Raw genomic sequence first — 23215 nt, 5'->3', positions numbered from 1 at the left:
CTTCCTCTTTAATTAAACCCACCTCCTTCCTTAACTGGATATTGCTTCTCTCCACTTAACACAGATTGGTATATACTACCTCACATCATTAATATAAAAATTCGTTAACTAATTTGAGTAGTTTAAGTTAGTTATCTGTAATAAATAGGTATTATTTTCTCTAAAATATCCTTACTAATAATGTGTATTAGTTAAAACTATCATTTAATGAAACTTTTAACATGAGTAATACTATAAGGACTATTTTGGCAAAAGATTGATAAATATGAGAGATAAAATAAATTAGAGTCTTATTATTAGGATCAACTTGTATGTCAAACTAGCTCTTATATTAAAGAGTATTTACTAGTTTTTAAACATATGTGTGTGAGTATAAGTCAGAACTGGAATGAGATTGCTTAACTAATATTGTGGATAACTTGTTGATCTTGATCAATCACTAAGCAAGTATTTAAGTCAAAACCGATCGACCTGCAGACTCGATTGCTTTTGCAGCGGTTAAGGGGATGTGCTCTTCGAATTATAGGCTTTGATATATGAAGTAAGTATCTGGGGTTTTGTTTCAATATATACTTTATTTTATTTGTTTTATTCCCACTATTTTGTTATCTTCGGATTTGGTTTTTGTGTTCTTCAAGTGCTCTGTAGACTCTTATTTTGGTATACAGACCATCCAAGCACTATGCTCTTTACATAAATGTTGCAAGCATATATGAATGTTTTTTTTGGCCAAAAAGCATATATGAATGTTGAAAACTAAGAAATCTCCATATTTATGATGGGCACTTTTGGCAGGTGGTTGACCAGTTTGTCATGATGATACTGTTATAGTGTTATGAGATTATTACCTAGAATGTTCTTTAGAAATGAGGTTAAGACTTAATAAGAGCCTTCACTGAATCACAACAGAATATGACTGCATTTTCTTTTTATTTTAATATTTTCTCGCATAAAATGTTTAAATCATGCAAAATACCAATTAATTCTCTTCCAATGTATTCTTATTTATTACTCCTCCGGTTCTTAATATAGGACTCAATTGTTGGATTGGTTTTGATTCTAAATATAAGATCCATGTCTCATATTTATCAATTTTCTCTAAATTACCCTTATAGATATTCCCTCAACCATAATCAAGTAGAAGAGGGAGATGGGGTATTAAGAAAGATGATTATGGTGTTTTAGGAAAAACATGTTACATTTCTTATAATTAACTAACTTACTTAATTTTCTTATTCCAATCAAATTAGTTAAATGGGTCTTATATTAAGAACTGAAGGAGTAGATATCTAAACCTGTCAGTTACTGATCGTTATTTTATGTCATCGCCTATTATTTCTACTATCAAATTTTTATATTTAATATTATATATTCAGAATGAAAATGTAACAGAGGCAATATCACACATTAGTAAATTGGAGTATTTTCTTTTGTCTTTTTGGCCACCAAATGATTATAAGAGTCTTAATTCAACAAAAACGAAAATATCAGTTTACATATCATGTCAGGGATCATTAAAGTTTTTGATAAGATCAAATAAAAGTGAAAAAGAGCCCATCTACAAAGTGTACTCTCAATTAACATCACAACATCTATCCAATTACAATAACTTTTAACTATAATACTCCTGAACAGATTAAAAAGGCACTCATTATCTACTAATCATACTTAGATTGCTAAACTGAACATATCTCATAACATAAATTAATTACCCTTAAAACCTATAGTAGCATAATCTATATATCAAGTAGACAAGTAAGCTCATCAAGGAGCCAATTAGGTCTCTCTGACCGTAATTATATTCAATAAAAGAGTCTTTGTTTTCTTTTCCTTGAAGGCATCCCAAGATAAAAACAACTTGAGACGCTTTTCCCTTCTCTTTTCGGTTCTTCACTGTCACATTTCATCCAAGTTCCACAGAGAATATTCTCCCATCCATTCACTTTCTGAACTCTGACAATAATCAAACTTGGGAATCCCATAATTACTTTCAGTTCTTGAAAATGGCTCCAAATTTAGCCCTTCCATGCCATAACTATGATCTTGAACTGGATTGAAGCAAACATCATTGTTGTAGTTCTCAGACACTTGAGGAAGGGCAGTACTTGTCGGGTTTTCTGATATTTCAAACGGTTCTTGTAATGGCAGGGAATAATGATCTGGGAAATCAAAATTGTTGTTGTAGGTGGTGGTGGTGGTGTGGGTTCTTGTGTGATTTGCTGCAATATCTGTGAATTCTCCTAGTGAAGGAGACAGGGAAGGGACATTAATTGCAGAATTCTGAGAGTTCATGTTCATGACAGAGGAAGAGGAAGATGATGAAGAGTTTTGTTCCATCTTTTGTAACAACCTAGGCATCCAGAAACATCGAACAGCATCGATGAATCTCTCACTACCGGACTCAATGTTGAGCTGGCGTGCCTGTTTCTGAACTCTTGTCCTCCAGTAATTCTTGATCTCATTGTCTGTTCTTCCGGGCAGACGCTGAGCAATTTTCGACCACCTATGCCATAAAAACCATATTCTAGTTATTCACCAACAACAGAAAATTTTGCTCTTGATGATCACTTTCTGAATCATCCATTACCGGTTTCCCCATTTGGAATGGAGTTCAAGAATCAAAAGTTGCTCTTGTGGAGTCAGATTCCCTCTCTTGATGTCTGGTTTCAAGTAGTTGAGCCACCTCAGTCTGCAACTCTTTCCTGTTCTTTTCAATCCTGGCGAAATCATTAATCATTCATCACTATATTTCCACATGAGGAATTTCCAAAGGAGAAAAACAGAGAAGATGAACTTATTATTGTTATTATTTCTTTCTGATGTTAAAGATCAAAGATTGTTGTTACGTACGTACCTGCACTTTTGGCCAACATGTTCCAACGACCTTCACCGTGAAGAGCGATACAGTGTATGAGTAAACTGTCTTCTTCCAGAGTCCAAGGTCCTCTTCTGAGCTCAGTTTCTTCTTCATTAGACCCAACCCCTGGTTTTGTAGCTATAGACATAGCTGATGATGAGAACAAGTTGCTGTGTGATTGAAGAGAAAGAGAAATGAAAGAGGGAAGGTGAGATTCTGTATGGTATAAAGAGTTTATATAAGGAAGAGATTTTGGAATTGAGGCTTCATATATAATGCCCACGGAATTTTGTTGAGTGATGGGTTTGGTGGCAGTTTACTGCACAATATGCTATCTGCTAGCTCGTAGAAATGCCTAAGTTTGACCATACACTTCTGAACTGGGCCCATTGATCTTACACCTTACAAATTACCTCTTCTAATTCTTAATATAAAAATTAGTTAGCTAATTTAAATAGATTTAAAAAATAATTATATTAGTTATTTATAATAAATAAATATTATTTTTCTTAAAATATCATTGCTAATAAGGTGTATTGGCTTAAACTATCATTATTACAAAGATTATTTTTTTAAAAAAAATAATTATGAGAGATAAAGTGGGTTAGAATATTATATTTAGGACCAAAATAAAAGTCAAATGAACACTTATATTAAGAATCAGAGATAGCATAAGATTTAAATAACTAATTTATGATAATTAAGTTAGTTATTTATAAAAAAATTTATGTTGGTTGTCCCAAGATATCTTTTTACTAATTCATAAAAAACTACATTCATGCGAAACTCTCTTTTAACATGTTCAATCAATAGGTATGGTTTGAGAGAGAATTATAAATTTGTCAGATAAAATGGACAGGACTCCTGTTTAGGATCAAAATGGAGTCCTTTCTTAGATTCTAAATATAATACTCATTTTATAGTATAAATTACATTAAAAATGAGCCTAACATTTATGGCTGGAGCAGCGTTATTTAACAGGTTTTATGGTTGACAATAAGGAGGGAGGTTTCCTGTGATATCTAGACAAGTGCTAAAGAATGAAGAGTAGCTGTTAACGTAGAATAATTCTGTTCTAGATATTGAAGGTGTTAAAACTCTCTTGGGCTAATAATTAATGGAAAGGTTTTGGCAGCGACACGAGGTCAACTAACAATTTTATCTATTGTTTTATAATAAAAAATTCAAGGGAATCAAGATTTACAAAGATCTTTACATATTATTCCTTATCTTAATAATAAGATCCCGTCCATCAATAATTAATAGCACTATATATGAGATCCCATCTAAAATTTAATGAAATATTTGTGACTCATTTTAAAAAATGTCCTTGTCTCATTCACTACTTAAACAATGGTTTTTCAAGAAAACTAGAAATTAAACATCGCCTGGATAATCTATGAGGATGTTCCAATTTTCTTGCACATGCTGCATAAAGAGCTGATTATTCTATGAAGACATTTCGTGTTGATTGGCCCATCACTACTCTGCCCCAGACGGCTACCAAACACGGTAAAAACAAAATAACAATCAAACGCTCTAGAAGAGTGGGAAGCATCCTCTTCCAACTAATTAATAATTGCATATTTACTTATGTAAATATTTATTTATTTATTCTTTATTTAATTTTGTTGAGGGAAACTTATTACAAGAGAAAAGTCATCTGAGCTCCAGATTCATCATGATATTAGACTCAAATGATTTAAAGCAGCATTTAATTTTCTTTCCAGGTTATGGGGGGAAAACTTAATCAATAAATCATCATAGTTCTTTATATATATATATATATATATATATATATTCGAAATGAATGCCCCACATAAGAAACGTATTTGACTGAGCAAAATATGAAATTGAAAAGTATTGATTTAATTAGCCGACTTTGGAAATAGAATGTATGCTTGGCGGCGAAAGAAGAGCTGCTGATGACTGACAATTCAATAAGCCTTGGTTGGATTAACATGTACTAAAATGATTTTTACCTCAACTAAATTTTACAAATTCAAATTAGGATAAAAATCAATTAGTGTAATATGCTTTATGTTTTGACATGTTACCTCTGGTACTAAATATTTCTTCCATTCCTAAATATAAAATCTAGTTTGTAGTGTAAATTACATTACAAATTATATCTTGTCTTTGGGACGGAAGATAATACTTTTTACAAAAAAAAAAAGTCAAATTGACCAAAAGAAAAAAACTTGTTTAGATGATAACTGAAAAGTCAATCTCAAAAACTTTATTGAGAAAAAAAAAGCCAAAAAAATTGTTTTAACTTTAAATTGGTTTTTTAGGCAAAAAGTCAACCACTTCTAAAGTCATACTACCTTTGGTTCTAATTATAAGAGCCAGTTGACTAATTTGAGGAGATTAAGAAAGTAAGTTAAGTTAGTTATTTGTCCTAAATAGGTGTTGCCTTTCCTAAAATATTCTTATTAATCAAGTGTATTGACTGGTATTATCATTGTTAGAAAGACTATTTTGAAAAAATATATATAAATATGAGAGACAAAGTGGATTAGGGTCTTACATTTAGGACCAAAATAAAAATCAAATAGAGTACTCCTCCGGTCCTTAATATAGGACCCTTTTGACTATTTTGATTAAATTAAGGATGGTAGTTAAGTTAGGTAATAAATATAGATATCCCAAAATACCCTCGGTTTACACTTCTAAAAAGAAACTGACATTTGAAAAAAATTAGTCTGGTTAACTCGCCTCCTCCGGTACCAACTTCGTCCAAGTTCTCCTGGCTCACGCACCATCCGGTACCAACGTAGTTAAGTTTCTGTTTGATTGGGTAAATATAAATAGAAGATTATATTTTCTGGGCACAAAGAAAATAGATAGTACGATTATTATTATGCTATTTCTCGGAGGTAAAAAAATCCAATTACCTTGAATGGGTATTTGTATGAAAATATTTTTTTTAGATGTTTAAATTATTTTATTAAAAATATAAAATGGTAGAATTGATGTTTGTGTGGAATCAATAAGTAATAAGTATTCATTCACTTTATAAAATATATAGATGTATTATTAATGAATAATGAGTATTATTGTGGTATTTAATTATCTAATAGGGGTAATTTAGGAAAGAATGAAAAAATATGAGAAAAGGGTCCTATATTTAGGACCAAGATCAACCTTCTAATTGGGTCCTATATTAAGGACCGGAGGAGTATTATATTAATGATCGGAGGTAGTATTAAACATTGTTTACTCTCATCCAACAATCTTTTCTTGGTCCTAACTGACTTTTGATCAAAAACCACAATCATTAAATAATCTCAACCTCACTAGGGAAAAATTGGAGACAAGATTAATAACAGAAGCACAAGTTTTAATATATATATATGAGAAAATAATAAGAATAATTTAGAAATATGTAACATGTTCCTTTACATTATATGAAGAAAAGTTGAGGGGAATCAATAATTAAAGCAGAAACGGCAAGGGGATATGGTATTATCAGACTCGTGATGAGAATGTCACTTCCTCACATATATAAAAGATGTGAATAGAGTTTGCTATATAAGGTTGGAAGTCCAATCAATCGTGGGAGATAGATGCCTTTGTGACTTGCCAATTTTGGTGGGAAATGCAAACCAGCCCACTTTCTAATACATCATATACTAATTAATTTATGATGATTAATTAAATTTTACGTTATTTTATTTGTTTATTGAAATATATAAATGATATATGGAAAATTGGAGTGCAAATGTCAATCATTGCCAATGCTGCAAATTAAAATGGAAAGCAATTAATTTTCGTTGGTTTCTTGCTAAATCAATACCAATCTATTACTTCCGATCCTTAATATAAGACCTTGTTTGACTTTTATTTTGATCCTAAATATAAGACCCCAATCCACTTTGTCTAGCATATTTATACATTTTTTTCCAAAGTAGCCCTTCTAATAATGATAGTTCTAGTTAATACACTTGATTAACAAGGATATTTTCTGAAAGACAATATCTATTTAGAACAAATAACTAATTCAACCTACTTTTTTAATCTTTTTAAATTAGTCAACTGGCTCTTATAATTAGGACAGGAGGTAGTAGCATAGACCAACCATGACTTTCAAATCGGTTTACATCCTTTCTGTTTATTCGTTTCTTTTTTTCTGTTTTTTTTCCCTAATTAGCTATTTTCTTAACTGTCACCTGAGATTTAAGATTTTTCCAATAAAACCAGTCCAAGATAAGTGCTATGTTTTGGTGAAAAGAAAATTTAAAGAAGAATATAAATATCATGAATTTCAAGGACAATGATTAAAATGTAAATTATAAATTTCATGAAATGTTATTTTTTTTAACTCAAAATTATTTCAGGATTAGAAAAGAAAAAAATAAAATTCAATTTGGATTACTTATATAAAATATGGTTAAAATTACACGACAAAGAAATTAGAATATTGAGTGCACCTAAAATATAAGGTTAGAGTGTTGAATGTACTTTTATTCTCTTTTTTCTCTTTCTTTTTTAATATTTAAGGTGTAATTTTTTTTTTTTTTTTTTTTAAAAAGAAGCGGCCCAGTAAAATAAAACATCGGATGGTCCAGTCATTGGGCCATAAACCGAGAGTATGAAAATATAAAATCGAAAAATAAAAAACAAAACGGTGCGTTTGATAGCATCAGCAGTTTCCTTCCGATCTTCTCTCAGGCCGAGCTTCTCGCCGACGGAACGATCCTCGGGTGGTGTTGCAGGCGAACTCCGGCAATCCGGCGCTCATGGTCACTTTCTCTTTTTCTCAGGGTCTTTTTCTTCGATAGATTTTTATTTTTCAGATGTAACTTTTAACGCTTTGGGGCAATAATGGAGTACCTGCGCTCTTAACTACTTTCTTTAGATTTCATCTTATTCGAGGTGCAAGTTTGACGTATTTCGCAGAATCAATTAATCTTGTGGTTTTATTTGATCATTCCAATTTATGTGCCGCTATAGGCCCTACTGCTTCAAAGTTGGGAGTGATACTCCAGACATGTTACTCACTTAGAAAGAAATTTGGAACACCTGGACGCATGAAAGGAGTGGTGTCTAAGGGTTAATTATGGGAAACTAATATCGGAGAATTGGAGCAAATGGGCACATCAGCAATGAACAAGGAAAAATTGAATGATGGCAAATGCAATAAGCGTAGTATGAGTGAACGGTGGAAGCAAAGGGAGTTGTTCCTTCTAATAGCTTATGCATTTGTTTTCTATGTCATCATAATCCGCCGGTCTCTTCAACTTTCTAATGGTATATCTCTTCGACCATATATAAGTTAGTTCCCCCCCCCCCCTTCTTTTTACAGTCCCTTCTGCCTGGTTGGTGGGCAATGTGCTGTGGTTTTTGAATTTCACAGATTACTACCAACGGCTCTATGGCTTACGTCCAGGATGGCTTCCACCTCATCTCCTCAATGTATGATGTCTGTAGCTCATTTTCTTTCAAATTTTTTGTTGTCATCTATTGAAACCATTTCTGCTTTTGCGTAAGATCTACTGCTTAACTTATTCAATCAATATTGGCTTGTCAATTACCCTTGGTGTTATTTTTTGTATAAAGGATGTCTCAGATGCCCAGTGGAGGAACTTTCGAGGAAATATACCTGTTCTTACTATTGTCTTTGGAATTTTCACTTTGCTGGCGAACTTGATGAGATCGTTCTTTAGCTTAAAAGTGAGGGGAATGTCCACTGTCTGGCTTTTGTTTTCTTTGATATACGTATCATATCTGCATGGAGCATGGTACGGTTTATTTAAATTATCATGCATTTATTTTACTTTCTCCCACTACTGACATTATTCTTTTCTTCACTCTAACATTTTGTTTGTTTTTCTCTGTAGCATAGTTTTTGTCCTATCAATAGCCACAGTTAATTTTCTTCTAGTAAAGGTGCGTGTAAAGGGCGAATGAACAAATATTACTGTAGTATTAGCATATGCATGTATTATTGTTTTAATTTTGTACTTCATCACAGTGATATACTATATGAAGTATAGTTTCTGTGACTGAAGATTTTCTCCTTAGGCTGCTTTATCCTTTATAGCATGCCCTATTCAGAAACCATAAGGAAACATCTGTGGGATATTTTGAGGTATTAATGGCCTTCATTTGTTGTTTGGATTTCAATGTATAAGTTTCTTCGTGTAATACTACTTACTGTACATGTAAACACAATTTTAGGACCCTAACAGTCAGTTAGTGCTTCTTGAAGAAATCTTAACTTCCTCTCATGTTGTTCCCAAATGAATAAAATGGATTTCTTTTCAGATGAGCATTGTATTGTGTCATTTATTTACCATATTTAGTAATTCTTCTCTGTATTTACATGTACTAAATTCATGTTATTGCAGATATTTGCACGGAAGAAGTATTTTACACTCATAGTTTGGAGTTATAACTTATTTTTTCTTCTTTGCAATCGTGTTTATGAAGGATATCCGTTCTCTACATTTGGGTGAGAGAGTAAGATATATTATGCTGATCTGTTGTTTGCAATTTATCAGTTGTTCCTTACTAAAATGATCCATTTACGCTCCAGGAAACAATTGGCATTTTTGGACAACCACCGAGGCACTTTTAGATGGCACATTTGCTTCAACTTTGGTATTTGTCTGCTTCACTGTTTCTTTATTTTAATATAGTATCTTTAGCTCAGAACCTTCTATTGACGTGTCATTATTAATTTATCATGTCTTTTAATTGTTATTCTATCACAATATGAAAATTGGAACTTATTATGTTATCAGCATACACTTGAAACTTTTTAATTCAAATCTCTTTTAACTTTAAAACTATTTTCAAGTTACATTATTTGATAATCACTTGTAAGCTAATAACTTCATTTTTTAGGTATAAAATGGGACTCAAAACCCAAAAAGAAATTTGAAAAAAAAAAAAAAAGTACTTTCATCGAGGAACATGAGTCTCCATACTATCAGACAGGAAGCCAAACTAACATCAGATGGTATAAATCCCATTCATGCATGCCAAGAGAAACCTATGCTGATAGCAACATTTAAAAATTAAATATGCTTATTTTTGCATTCTAATTTACATAAATATTGCATCAAGAAGAAAATATTAATTTGGTATGTATGATTTTATTGCTAAGTTCAGTTATTTATGGCAGTTGTTCTGCGTATGATAAGCTTTGGATTGGATTATCATGGGTTAAATCAAGAGTCTCATATTGATCAGGAGGTATTATATTATTTTATGGTACCTTTTCATTTCTTCAGAGTAATTTGGTTGGATATGTTACGTGTATATGTTATTTCTGCAATCATATGTGTAAACTGCTGAAGTTGTAGCGATGGCCATGTGGTAATACCAATATCATATACTATTGTAAATTTTTCAGTTAGTAGGCATGCATTGTCTCTAGCAGCTTATGCTATAAATTTTCTTATTATTTGGATAAAAACGTATTAGATTCCCTACAAGGAGTGAAAGAAAACGGACAGTGGCTGCTTTGGAAAGTCTTGATATTCTGGGAGGCATTTGTTACATATACTCATAGGTGGAAAAGTTTTTTTTAGTTTGATAAACAACCAATACGGGAACTTCTGTAGTCTATTTAATAAAGAAGAAAGACAGACTAATGCTATATTCTGGTCCCCCCCTTGCCATCTAAGATGGAAGGGCTAAACCAAATGCACCAAGCTTGTTATTAGGTATGCAACCTTTGAGATGAAAAACCTTTAATAAAACCTTATTGAAGTGGAAAACAAGAAGCTCAAATAAAATATCTCCATAGCAGAAAAAAGCGAATAGAATACCTGACAACAACTTCCATGCGCATCATGTTGACTCATCACCAGGGAACATCATCAGCCAAGAGATGACCTGGAGTAAGGAAAACAGATCTGAACTTGGCTGGAGCATCAAAAAGGTGATATGTGCCCCAATGGAATATCAACAAGTAGGTTGAGAAACAGCACTTCTGCTATAAGACGGTAAACAGAATGGTAATATGTATAGCAGAAAATGGTTAAACCGAAATGCAGCTAGAGAAAAGCTCTACTTGGGGTAGAGTGACATACAACTGGAGAAAAGGACCGTTACAACAAAGACGCAGTGGGACGAGCATTGGAGCGATGTGCAGCTGAAGAAAAGTAACATGAAAAAAGTTCTTTTAGAAAAACAGAAAAAGGAGATGGCTTGAGGAGGTGGCTGAAAGAAGACCAGAGAAGGTGAATGAAGGGCCACTGAAGAAGCTGGCCAGAGGGCTGCCTTAGAGGGTGATTGGTAGATGTGGGATTATGAGGGCCTAGAGATCTGCTGGAGATGTGAGCAAATTTTTTTTCTTTTAAATTTAAACCCTGGAATTCATTAAACAACAAGTGATGCAAATGGAACAGACTCTAGCAATTTAAAGCTTCTTTCATCAACTTCCATCAGCTAGCCTAGGAAGAGATGGAGGGTGATCAAAGAAGCAAAAATTGCCCTCAAGACCATGAGAGATCTAAGCTAGCTAATCAGCAATTAAGTTCTCCTCTCTAGACCTATGATTTACTAAGACTTGCCAATCCCTACAAATAAGAAATCTAGCTTCATCTACTACAACTTTGAAAGGGTGTGAGTGATCACAACTGCTGGTTATCAGAACAATGGCTTCTATACCATCAAAGAGAAGATATATTTTCCTGAAACCTCTAGACCAACATAAATATAAACCATGAATGATTCCAACGAGCTTGGCAACTGCTGGTGTTACCCTTGTTAATTGGCAGCTGAAACCATGGATGCATTGATTTTTATGATCACGAATGGCACCATCGCAGCTGCTTCTCCATTGAAAACTCGCTAGGCCTATTCTTCTCTCTCTGCAAGCTTGGATACCATATAAAGAATAAAAGAAAGAGAATGCTTTGTAAAGCCTTGATATCAAGGTAGATTCGTGTTGCCTGTATTTTGTAAAAGAGAAAAAGGTGTGTATATACTTGACTTGAGATATGACCTATGTGGGACTTCTGTAGTTTAATTTAACAAAGAAGAAAGTCAAACTCATCCTATATTCTAGCATGCTTCAATTAATGATCTCATAGATTATGTTTGGTAATGTAGCCATGGCTTGTTTTACCATGCATGTATTGTTTGAGCAAGACATTTGCAATTGCAAGTACTTAATGAACATTGTGTCATGTACCTCTTTCTGACTTTACAGCAGAAATCTTTTTCTATATAAATTTAAAGCTCTGTTCTTTTGGGTATTTATGTGATTCTCAAAAGTTAGTTTTGCTGATGTTTTTTGTCTGTGGATTATAGAAGCATTATCAACGTTGCCAAATTTGTAAATCAGGAAAACCTTGCTACCAAATTCTGCAGGTTAGATCAGCTTGCTAATTGATCAAGTCATAAGTGATTTTCATAGTAGTTGCTGAATTCCGCTTTATGCTTTTATTTAGGCTTACTTTTATATAATTATCTTTTCTGTAAAACATATAGTCTCATTCTTGTGCAATACTGTGGTTACAATACCAGGAGAGAAGCTTGCGGAGTGACAAGTTCAGATATAACACATACCTTTGTTATCTGCTATATGCGCCACTTTACATTGCTGGTCCAATAGTTAGCTTCAATGCTTTTGCCTCTCAGGTTTGTGACTAAGTTACTTCTTGTAGCATACCCGTGTTCAGGCTGTTTGGTTATTTAAAAATTGAGGAATAAATGTTAAATATAAATGTTTTTGTAACTAAAGTCTAATTGCCGAGTTATTTATAGCCTGATGTGTTCTTAATGTTTCATGTGTCATAACTTGCTGTCAATAGTTTTGTACGGTTGTTTGATTATATGTTATTTTGCCAATGATGCTTCTTCTGATGTGCTTGCAGCTAGATGTTCCTCGGAGTAGTAATTTAAACAGAAATGTGATATACTATGGCTTCCGCTGGGTATTGAGTCTTCTTCTGATGGAGTTAATGACACATTTGTTTTATTATAATGCCTTCGCAATCAGGTCAGTTCCTTAAAACTCAGCAAAACAGTGGGTCATATTTAGTGTTTGTTATTGGGTAGCTGATTTTTTTCCCCCTTCTTTTGATTTATAAGTGGTCTGTGGAAGCACTTGTCTCCCATGGATGTATTCATAATTGGATATGGGGTAAGATATTATTCTTCTGGACTATAATATGAGAACATGTACAATATAAGTCAAGCAATGTTTACTTTTTGTGTTGATTCTCAGTCCTTGTGGCCTAGTTTCTGAAACAGGTTGATTGTTAATTGTATATATAAAAACAGAGAGCAGGAACAAGTTAGTGACACATTTTCTATTAATCAAACGGAGAATTTTCTTTGGATTCACACATTTTGTGAAAGGTTTATTCACATAACCCATCTGTGACCTAATAATAATCACCGTATACAGATTGGACCTGTTATGATGCTTCTGATGAGGAAAAAGTCAAAAAGCATTTTCAGTTGATGGTTAGCTCATTTGGCAAGATCTTAACCTTGCCTAACGATTAAGATTACTTCAGCTCTCATGACATTAAGGCGTTACCCTATCTAGGTGTTGCAGTTTATTAGTTTTCTCATTTTTGTCACACATTCACCACCATGATGACGGTGTCTTAGGCTGTATTAGACTAAAAGTTCAAGTTTTGGTTAAGACTGAAGACTTTTTAAGGTTTGATTGTGTTCAATCTACTACCTCTGGTCCTTTTTATAAAAGACATTTAACAACTTTCACACGGATTAAGAAAATCAGTTACTCTAATTGAATATGTCCATATTTTCAATCATTTTCCAAAATTACCCTTCCTCAGTGAAAATTATTAAATTAGTGTTGTTTTGTCTCTCTACATAATTAAGGGTTTTAGGCAAATGAGTAATTAATGCTTCTAGAAATGTGTAAAGTCTCTTATAAAAAGGACCGAAAGGAGTGATTTCTGGCAATTGGGAAATTTATTTATTCTAAAATTTGTGTTTGTTTAAAGAAGAGGAATGGACCAAATAACATACATTTATTAAAAGATTCAATGATTGTGTGGATAAACTTGATCTTTATTTTAATAATATACACACAAAAGATATGAATAACACGGAGATTTTAGGGCTGCTACACCTGCTGTGAATAGGAAATTCTGCTGGAATTATGTCAAGAATGTAAAATCATAAAAGTAGAAATTTTGTTTTAAAGCCTTTGATATGAAACCCTTAAATCTTATCAGGTCCAATATAAGCCTAATAGAATAGAAATATATATAGTTTGATTGCCAAAAATATATTTAGTTCAGGTTTTCCTCTACTGTAATTTTACCATTCAAGAATAATGTTTTGGATGTTATTGGGCTAATTTTTGAAAAGTAACAAGTTATCCAACTTATGGCTTGTATGCGATATGATTAGAAGGAAACAGGCTGATAATGAGCTAAGCTAGGATCCTTGTGGCCGTGATCTTTCAGTAAAGCTTAATATCTTACAGGAACAGTTTTATAAATGATAGAAGTTGATTTGTTCCTCACTTCTCTCCTACTGTCTTGCTCTGTTAGAGCATTAGATGTCCTTCTTTTCATTTTATCATGTACTCAGCATAGGGCTTTATCATTAATTTGTTTCAGGTCTTAAACTTCATGTGGCTAAAATTCTTACTGATCTGGCGCTATTTCCGGTTCTGGTCACTGGTATGTTTCCTGCTGTGACCTTTAAGCCTCTGGCTTGTATTTTGACTATGATTTTATATAGATCTAACCTTTGGAACCATGCCTTGTAGATAAATGGCATTGAGGTTCCAGAGAATATGCCAAAGTGTATCAATAATTGCCACAGCTTGGAGGGTTTTTGGAAAAATTGGCATGCTTCCTTTAACAAGTGGCTTGTGAGGTGCAACTGACTCCTTTGCTTTGATTTTCTTCTCCTTCTCCCTTATGATGGCTTGAACTGATGAGAAGTGCAGGTACATGTACATTCCTCTTGGGGGGTCTCAAAAGAAGCTGCTAAATGTATGGGTCATATTCACATTTGTTGCCATCTGGCATGATTTGGAGTGGTAGTCTCTCCTCTTGTTGGTCAGTTGTATCCATTCCATAGATAGAAAGGGCATATTGTTTGATTTTATAGCTTATGTTTGATAACCCTCATTGTCCTTAGGAAGCTTCTGTCATGGGCTTGGTTGACATGTTTATTCTTTATCCCTGAGTTGGTGCTGAAGTCAGCAGCAAAGGCATTTCAGGTCATGCAATATCTTTCTGTGCCTTTCTATCTTCAATTGATTCAAGTTGTTATCAATGTTAAGAAAACTGGACTGGCCACTGAACCGGTCAAGACACCAATTCCTGGTTTCATGGTTGACTTAGTAAATGATCATTATATCCAAAGAAAAGTATTATATGGAAATAAAATAATATCTATTAATACTTCAAAATCTTCATTGAAAATGTATTTACTAGTCGTATAATTTAAAAAATGTGACCAGTTCACTGGTTCTACCAGTTCTCCCGATTTTCTAGCATCACTGGAAGCCATGTGACCAGCTCAATGTTTCTTGTAGAACAGAGGACATTTTCTCTAGTCTCATTCTATTAGAGTGGATACTGCAAATTATGTGAAAGAAAACTACCTAACAAGGAAGCTATAAATCTGGAAACAAACCTTGAATTTAATCAGACTAGAAATGGAAATAAAATCCTTGAAACAATTCTGAAAAATAAGGAGTATAACATGGCCAGTACTTTAGGATGAGTAGTCAACACTCATCCACTAGTTGGCCTAGGCTGTTGGTCATTCACTGCTTGTCAATCAGCTTCGCAAAATTTAGTCTAGGATGCTCTTTGGTTAGAACATATAACATTTTTTTCCTCACTGGGAACATAGGTCGTACAAGTTACCTGATCTTCCATGTTTTATATAATTATATATCAGTCTACCATAACGTGCACTGTATCTGATCATGGTGAATCAAGATTTGAGCAATACTTATTGCTACCTTCCCGTTGCAGTACAGCTTCATGAGGTTGATACTGGGCATTTTCCAGTTCTTCCACTAGCCTTTTCAATCAAATTATATCACGAGTTCTTTGAGCAAGAGTTCAAAATTCTGCATCTACACTGATGTGAACTGTAATTGACTGTTTCTTGCTTTGTCAAGTGAGCAAGTTCCCCCCAGCCTGAGCACAATAACCTGATATGGAACTGAGTCTGCCAATCTACATCACTAATTTTCTGACTCCCAGGCTGAGTAGCCTGCTTCTCCTTCCTTTGGTGCTCTTGTTGACCCCGTGAAGCAGCCAAGCTTACCTTTGCTGTGGATCACCAGAGGAACAGATTCGAGTCCATTCTAGAAAGTTGGCCGCAGTTGAGTTTTGTGCTTATTAGTTAGTTGGGAAGAAAGTTGCAAATTTCACACGAGTTTGGAGAAGGATGCCTCTGAGGACCCATCTTGGGATGGGGTGCATCCCAAGTCAGGCCATTTTGACTGTTAAAAAATAGGGTACTTGTTTCTCTGATACCATCAGAAATAGAACAAAATTAATTTCACTAGCGGAACTTATCCTTTGCACAGTGAATAGATATGGACTATGCACAAGAAAACTACCTAAAATAGAAATGCTATAGAAAAGGAAAAATCACGAGATAAATCAGGCTATAAAAGGAAATAAAAAGAAAGTCCTAACCATAGGAGTAGAATACAGTCAATAAATAGGATAAGTAGTCAACTGTGGTATTATACCATTGTATGATGTCTAATATTGTTACTGTAGGTAAGAATGTGACTTCCGACATTACTAAATCATAATCTGATTAACTGTGTTAGTAGCCTGATTTGGATCGAATTTGAGCATACAAATTGCGTTTAAATTTTCATGAATTACCTTTGGAGTTGTGTTTTCATTGAAGCCTCCCTCCCACTGGCCTTTTCTTTCCTATGAATATGTAAGCGCCTCAGGCCCTCAGCAATGTCCCTTTTTTTTTTTTTTTTAAATCATGAATATTAGTTCAAAGTCATAATTCTTGCTTTCTAACTTTTGGCGATCATGTTTATGATTATCAGGCTGAAAATGGTTTTGGGGAATATTTATTTCGTGAACTCAGTGCTGTTGCTGGTGCTGTCACAATTACCTGTCTCATGGTTTGCCCTTTATCAAACTAGGAAACTATGGCATATATGAATATCATATTTCTTCCTTGTGTTATTTACCTTCTTCATGAATGATTTTGCATCTGGTATTGTGCATGTGATGTCTTTTCTCAAATAATGTATAAAAAGAAGTGCCATCAGGAGCAATTGAAAATGTTATGAAAAAGTAGTGCAATATAACTTTGTTGTATTTCGATTCTGTTTTATCACTGGTATTTTCATCGAATTGAAATTAGCTATGAACTAGGAGGACCCTCACAAACACAAGTTGTGCCTGTGTAAAGCAAGCATAGTAGTTGTGGACTACTAGGATTTACAATCAAAATGATCGAGAACCAGGGGATCCAAGTTGTATGTCATCGTTAGAATAACAGTCGTTTAACAACATTGTGTAACTTAAGATCTTTATTGACTTCTATCAGAAGTACGTTAAATTTGTGCTCTTTTAGGAGGAATGTTGTGTGCTTGGAAGCTGGGTGAAAATACTAGAACTTTTATAGCCGAGATCTCTCTTTCAGTTTCTTGTGCTTTTTTGGAGTAAGACTCGAGTATTTTTCTTGACAGGTGGCAAATCTGGTTGGCTTTGTTATTGGACCGGGAGGCATCAACTGGTTGCTTTCTTCTTTCATTCGAAAAGAAGGTACTACGTCAGTATCCTTATCCTTGAATTCCAATGCTGTTATATACAATCCATTACTCATTGGAACTTCCACCTCACAGGACTGCCAGTTCTTGGTGGCTTACTTCTGTCGTTTTACGTGGGAACGAAGGTATGGTATCTTCAGCATTTAACTTGATATGTAGCCCACATTTTCAAATAAGTAGTATGGATATCTTTTCCCTTTCTTTTTATAATTTTAATATTTGACCGAAATATTTGCAGCTTATGTTCCACATAGCTGAAGCAAAGCAAAGGTCACCTTGAACGGCGACATATGTTGCCTATATTACTTTATCCCAATCTGCAAATTCCATGTTCTCATGATGTGCTAGAAGTTACATCACAGAGTTCTCTGGGTTATGTTATCAAACTGATCTTCATTTTTTTCATGGCAAAACCAAAATCAAAGACAAAGGAAAAAGAACAAGTAAAGCTGATTGGAAATGGATTATGAGTAAATGGTTCGGGATTAAGCATTTTACCTACCAGTTTCGTCTGGCCAGAAAAACGAATATTCTTCATTGCTTTTGAATTTTGATAATTGCATTTTGCTTTCTTTGTTTCGCCAGAATAATGTGTAGTGTTATGTTTGCCTGTTTATTTACTTTCAGATGTCAAGAAAGAAGGAAAGAAAGAAAGAGGAAAAAAGAAACCCATTTAATTGCCCCATTTTGCATTATGACTTGTGAATGCAAGAGAACTTGACAATATGCGGGATTTAAGTATGGTCCTAAAAAGATATAATATTCATATCTCATACTCACCTGCCATTTCTTCTCTTCCTCTCTGTTTTTATCTAAATAATATTTGCTTTACATTATCCTTCAAAATGGCAATAGATTGGATCATAATTATTGAGAGACAAGTGAAAGAGTCTCGCTTAAAATATGATTAAATTGAGAATTAATTATCTTTCAGTGAGACAGATAATAAATAATTCTTAGATAAACTGTAAAAGTGGCCTTGGTTTTTCTTTTTTGTTTTTGGTTATCTCCCCTTCAATGAAAATTGACAAATAGCCTTACTTATCCATGTGGTTGGGCTTCACACCCGACCTACAAAGATAGGGTTCGTTATTATATCACTCTGTTGGATAAGAGGGTTGGAGAGTATTTATAGAAAGAAGAGTATTTATCTGGTCAAAAAAGCTCTTTCTTGCCTTCCTAGGTTTCATCCTTTCTTTAGTAGTTTTGCTGATTTATTAATTATCAACATAAAATCATCGTTATCTCAAAATTTATTAAATACTCGTGTGTGGGTGTGTGTCAAAATCAATTATAAATTCAAAATCATAATTGTCTCTCAAGTCACTAAAAATTGAGGCAAGGATGGAACAGTGTAGTTTCAAGTTAATGACTCAAATTGTGGGATCATATTTAGGGAGGAAAGTATATTGTAGGCTGCTTCTGGTTTCAACAAATTTAGATTTGTTGAAAATGAGCAAATCCCTTTTTCAAGTAAAAGAACAAAGCTTAATATGCCCATTTCCATAAAAGGAAAAAAAAGGTTAGGAAGAAGTATATTTAAGAATCTAAATCCCCCAAAAAAAAAAGGCATAGCTTTTTCTAAAGATTACTTGAAAGATGATAAACATGGATTTTGTACAATTTTCTGAGTACATAACCTTGTTATGGAATGACAGGGATGTTACTCATTTATTCTCCCAAGGGATGGAGAACCAGAAAATTAGGAAGAGTAGATTTCCATAAAGAGAAAGTTTCCTGTCAACATTGCTCACAAATTTGTTAGTTAGGATGACTCTAATTATGGAGTTCATTTTGGCCATACTATAATTATTGAATAAAAACTATATAGTTAGCAAAAAAGAATCAAAACTGTGTAATACTCTCTCTGGTTTAAAATATAAGCTAAACTTTCTTAAAAGGGTTTTTTTTTAATAAGATAACATTCACTTTTGTCCAAGCATTTAATGAGGTTTTTTCAATGAGGTTTTTTCAATTTTACCCCCATATATTCTCTCTCCTCTTTAATTCATTTATTATATCTTTTATTTATTCTCTTTGTTAATAAAGGTATATTAGGAAAAACAAATATATGACTTACATATTTATTGTTTTAAATTGATTTAATTAGTTTTTTAATAAATGCAATGGATAAAGTTTAGCTTATATTTTGAACTAGAGGAAATACTAATTTATCAAACTATGATTGCTGTCCAATGTCTATCACTCAAATAATATTACGATTATAAGAAATACTTTTTTGGTCCCTCATTATAATGAAAACTTTATATTATCTCCGGTCCTAATTATAAGACCCAGTTGACTTACTTGAGGAGATTAAGGAAGTAAGTTAAATTAGTTATTTGTAATAAATAAGTATTGTTATTCCTAAAATATCCTTGCTAATTAAGTGTATTGGGTAAAATTATCATTATTAGAAGGATTATCTTGGAAAAAAATGTATAAATATGATAGACAAAATAGATTGGGATCTTATAATTAAGACCAAACAAAAAGTCAAACGGGGTCTTATATTAAGGACCAGAGGTAGTATAAGTAAAGAATCCCGTTAAATTTAATTAAAATTTTAAAATCTATTATAGATTAGAAAGTTGTTTTGTTAGTTAAAACGTATCCATCACAACAAAGAACATTTAAATACAATGTTAAGATTTTAGACAAATGGTCTTATATTAAAGATCGTGAAAAACGATCTAATGATAAAGACATGAGAGAGTATTTTATAATCAAGGTTTCTCTCCCCTTGAAGTTGAAATTAATATGCTAGACTTTTGACAAATTAAGAATAAGAAGGACTTCTGGTGGAAACAGTTTAGAGCATGATTTTAAATTATGGTAAAAAGAACCCAATTTCAAGTAAAAATTGTGTATTTGTCGAATTAAGGTCAGATTGGAGCATAGTTTATATTTCTTTTGAGTTGGATACTGTACTCTTTCAGGCCAAGAATTGAAATATGAATAATTGAGTATGTTATAAATATTCGTATTCATTTAGCATCTTCAATATTAAAATACAACTGTAACTACCTCCAAAAAATTTTATTTCAGCTGGAAATAAACTCTTGTTTCTAATTAAAATATAGATTGAAATTCAAAAACTTCTCTAAATGCAATTATTTATAAATATCTAGATTATGTAATGACGTGAACTTTATCTTTAACTTCTATTACCATGCGTACTGAGGAAAAACTATGGCTTCTTGAAAAGCAAATCATGGAAATTGTCAATAAACGACAAAGTTTGACAATAACATCTTCATCATTGGCAGTGTCATTTCAAAGGCGAGAGGTATATATGAATCTAGTCATCTTAAATCATGTTCTTGTAGGTCCCCTTGAAATGATATATAAATTAATAGATCTGGATATTTTATCTCATATATATGTATATTCATATTTTTCAGATGGAAAGGATACATATATCTTACTTATGATATCTATGATATTGATATAGACTTCAGTTACTGCCATATCAAAAGAATCTAAATCTAAATTATATAAATAAAAAAAGGGTGAATGAAAAGGAAGTGCTTTTATTTATGAAGACCGTCCTTTATGTCCTTATCCCACCAAATTGGACGCTTTTGTGAAGATAGTATAAGTGAAGGGTGATGAGCAAAAGATGGAGGAAAATTCCTCATCCAATATTCAACAACTCATGGCTCTCTTCAATGGTTCCTTCTCGGATCAACACCTTAATCTCCCTCTCGGCCCCAACAATATTTATCCACAGGCTCTTCACTCTTCTGTCTCTCCTAATTATGTTCACCAAGATGTAGAAACGTGGCCTATATCAGAAACCTTGCTGGATTCTTCTCCTCCATTTTCTGCAACTTCTTCTGCTGACAAGAACAAGGTTAAGAACGCCTCATATATTAATATATCTATATATATAGAGAGAGAGAGAGAGACACACACACACACACACATCATATCATCTACTTCTGTCCTTTCTTTCTTCGTGCTTATGTTTTCACCTATATTTTGTTCCCATTTCTGCAGAGCCTGGTTATGAGCAAAAGGAAGAGAAAAAACAGTGACAGACTAGAATTTGAAGAGAAACCAAAAGACGTCATCCATGTAAGAGCGAAAAGAGGCCAAGCAACTGATAGCCACAGTTTAGCAGAAAGGGTAAACCTTCAAATATTAAAGGAAATCAAGGGATCTATTCCAGAAAATAATACCTTCTTTGTTTTCGCTTTGCTAGGTGAGGAGAGAGAAAATCAACGAGAAGCTAAGATGTTTGCAAGAATTAGTTCCAGGTTGCTACAAGGTAAGTATATACATACACACAAATATTATCAGATGTTCTAAACTATCCTTATCCTATCCTTTTTGGGGTGTGTGTGTGTTTGGGTGGGGGGGGGGGGGAATCTTAGTTCGATATACGACGTAATAAGTTAATAACTCGATCATCATGTCATTTTTGAGAACTTGCAGACAATGGGTATGGCGGTGATGTTAGATGTGATCATAGATTATGTTCAATCTCTGCAACAACAGATTGAGGTGAGAACATATGTCAGAATATTGCTTTTCTGAAGGTAAAGAAGAGAATTTTATCCAAACACGCTGAACTATAAGATCTTCCCTTCATTTTCAGTTTCTTTCCATGAAGCTTACAGCAGCAACCATGCATTATGATTTCCACGCTTCTGAGTTCAATGTCACCGAAACCTTCCCGGTATCCTTCATTGCCTATACTATTATAATTATAGTTAAAGGTCAGACCTAAAGTTGTTAATTTATGAGCTTAATTAACTCTCTATGTCGCAGAGGAACGATAATAACAGTACTTGGCAAGCCCAAGAGATGGAGAAGAATATGGGAGAAGAAGGCTATGGAGGGTACTCTTATTTCAATCCAACGTGGCCACTTCATTAATATCTTGTACTTGGACAATCGTACGTGTTATTTGGGATAATGCATATGACTGCCATGTTGGCATATACTATATCATGGAGAGTCGTTTTTAAGCAGCTTCAATAATTAATGTTTGACTGATAAAATATCAGATGCTACGCGATTTTAGTTTCCAATTGAGTGGTACAAATTTCTTCATGGACTGTGAATATATTGATTTTTTTATGTTAGTAGGTTTTTCAGTTGGATGCCTATTGATATATCGATCAGAATCTGTTGATGAATGATGATGGCTCTGAAAAGGACTATTTGCAAAGGGTTTTTTGATTGATTTTTTTTCCCAAAAGAAAAGAGCGAAATACAGTTCATTTTAAGTAACATGATATCAAATGTTTGGGTGAATTTTGAATCCATTTTTAAATTAAAAAAAAAAGCTGAATTGTTGGTCGTAAATTCTTACACTTTAATAACTTTCTTTAAAATAAAAGATCTTTTTAACCCAGTAGATACTCATGAATCTCTTTTTGTTTTTTCTTGTTTTCAAAATTTCTTATTGTATTTATCTTTTTTTGGAATTAACTATATATATCTATAAATATTGTCTGATACGAGATCGATTGCAATCCCTTTCATATCGCTCACAATTTAATGAAGGCTGGTACACAATAGAAGAGGGGGCTAAGCATGCAAAGCTATCACATTAAATATAAAGGAGTACAACTTCCTAGAAAGAATCATCTACGCATGAATCCCTTTCTCATGCATTA

The 23215-nt window shown here is 33.2% G+C and overlaps 3 protein-coding genes across 5 annotated transcripts; 2 read left to right on the top strand and 1 right to left on the bottom strand.

The window, feature by feature from the left end:
- Positions 1-1537: 1537 nt before the first annotated feature.
- LOC114725855 (myb-related protein 305-like) lies at positions 1538-3011 on the bottom strand. Its single transcript, XM_028912425.1, has 3 exons — positions 2855-3011; positions 2588-2717; positions 1538-2503 (listed from the first exon to the last, which is right to left on the bottom strand). Exons 1-3 carry the CDS (start codon positions 3003-3005, stop codon positions 1897-1899), a joined length of 888 nt encoding a protein of 295 aa, XP_028768258.1. The 5' UTR covers positions 3006-3011; the 3' UTR covers positions 1538-1896.
- Positions 3012-7523: 4512 nt separating this feature from the next.
- On the top strand, positions 7524-18360 carry LOC114725854 (putative membrane-bound O-acyltransferase C24H6.01c). Of its 3 annotated transcripts, none has more exons than XM_028912422.1 (20): positions 7524-7602; positions 7814-8110; positions 8217-8275; positions 8420-8601; positions 8701-8749; positions 9211-9314; positions 9399-9463; positions 9990-10060; positions 12128-12187; positions 12344-12457; positions 12694-12818; positions 12911-12962; positions 14425-14487; positions 14577-14686; positions 14760-14852; positions 14954-15035; positions 16854-16931; positions 17505-17580; positions 17661-17710; positions 17824-18360. In XM_028912422.1, the coding sequence occupies exons 2-20, from the start codon at positions 7951-7953 to the stop codon at positions 17863-17865; spliced, it is 1635 nt and encodes a 544-aa protein (XP_028768255.1). In that variant the 5' UTR covers positions 7524-7602; positions 7814-7950; the 3' UTR covers positions 17866-18360. The 3 variants fall into 3 exon arrangements, with proteins under 3 accessions (XP_028768255.1, XP_028768257.1, XP_028768256.1); XM_028912423.1 differs by having other exon boundaries at positions 7599-7624; XM_028912424.1 differs by lacking the exons at positions 16854-16931; positions 17505-17580; positions 17661-17710; positions 17824-18360 and adding an exon at positions 15802-15975.
- Positions 18361-21207: 2847 nt separating this feature from the next.
- On the top strand, positions 21208-22480 carry LOC114725848 (transcription factor bHLH75-like). Its single transcript, XM_028912418.1, has 6 exons — positions 21208-21441; positions 21588-21716; positions 21793-21858; positions 22026-22094; positions 22189-22269; positions 22362-22480. Exons 1-6 carry the CDS (start codon positions 21208-21210, stop codon positions 22467-22469), a joined length of 687 nt encoding a protein of 228 aa, XP_028768251.1. The 3' UTR covers positions 22470-22480.
- Positions 22481-23215: the final 735 nt, after the last annotated feature.

Source organism: Neltuma alba, unplaced genomic scaffold (assembly GCF_004799145.2).
Source record: "Neltuma alba isolate B1F8T4 unplaced genomic scaffold, ASM479914v2 tig00012284_pilon, whole genome shotgun sequence".
NCBI lineage: Eukaryota > Viridiplantae > Streptophyta > Magnoliopsida > Fabales > Fabaceae > Neltuma > Neltuma alba.
This window is presented reverse-complemented; position numbering and strand designations above follow the sequence as displayed.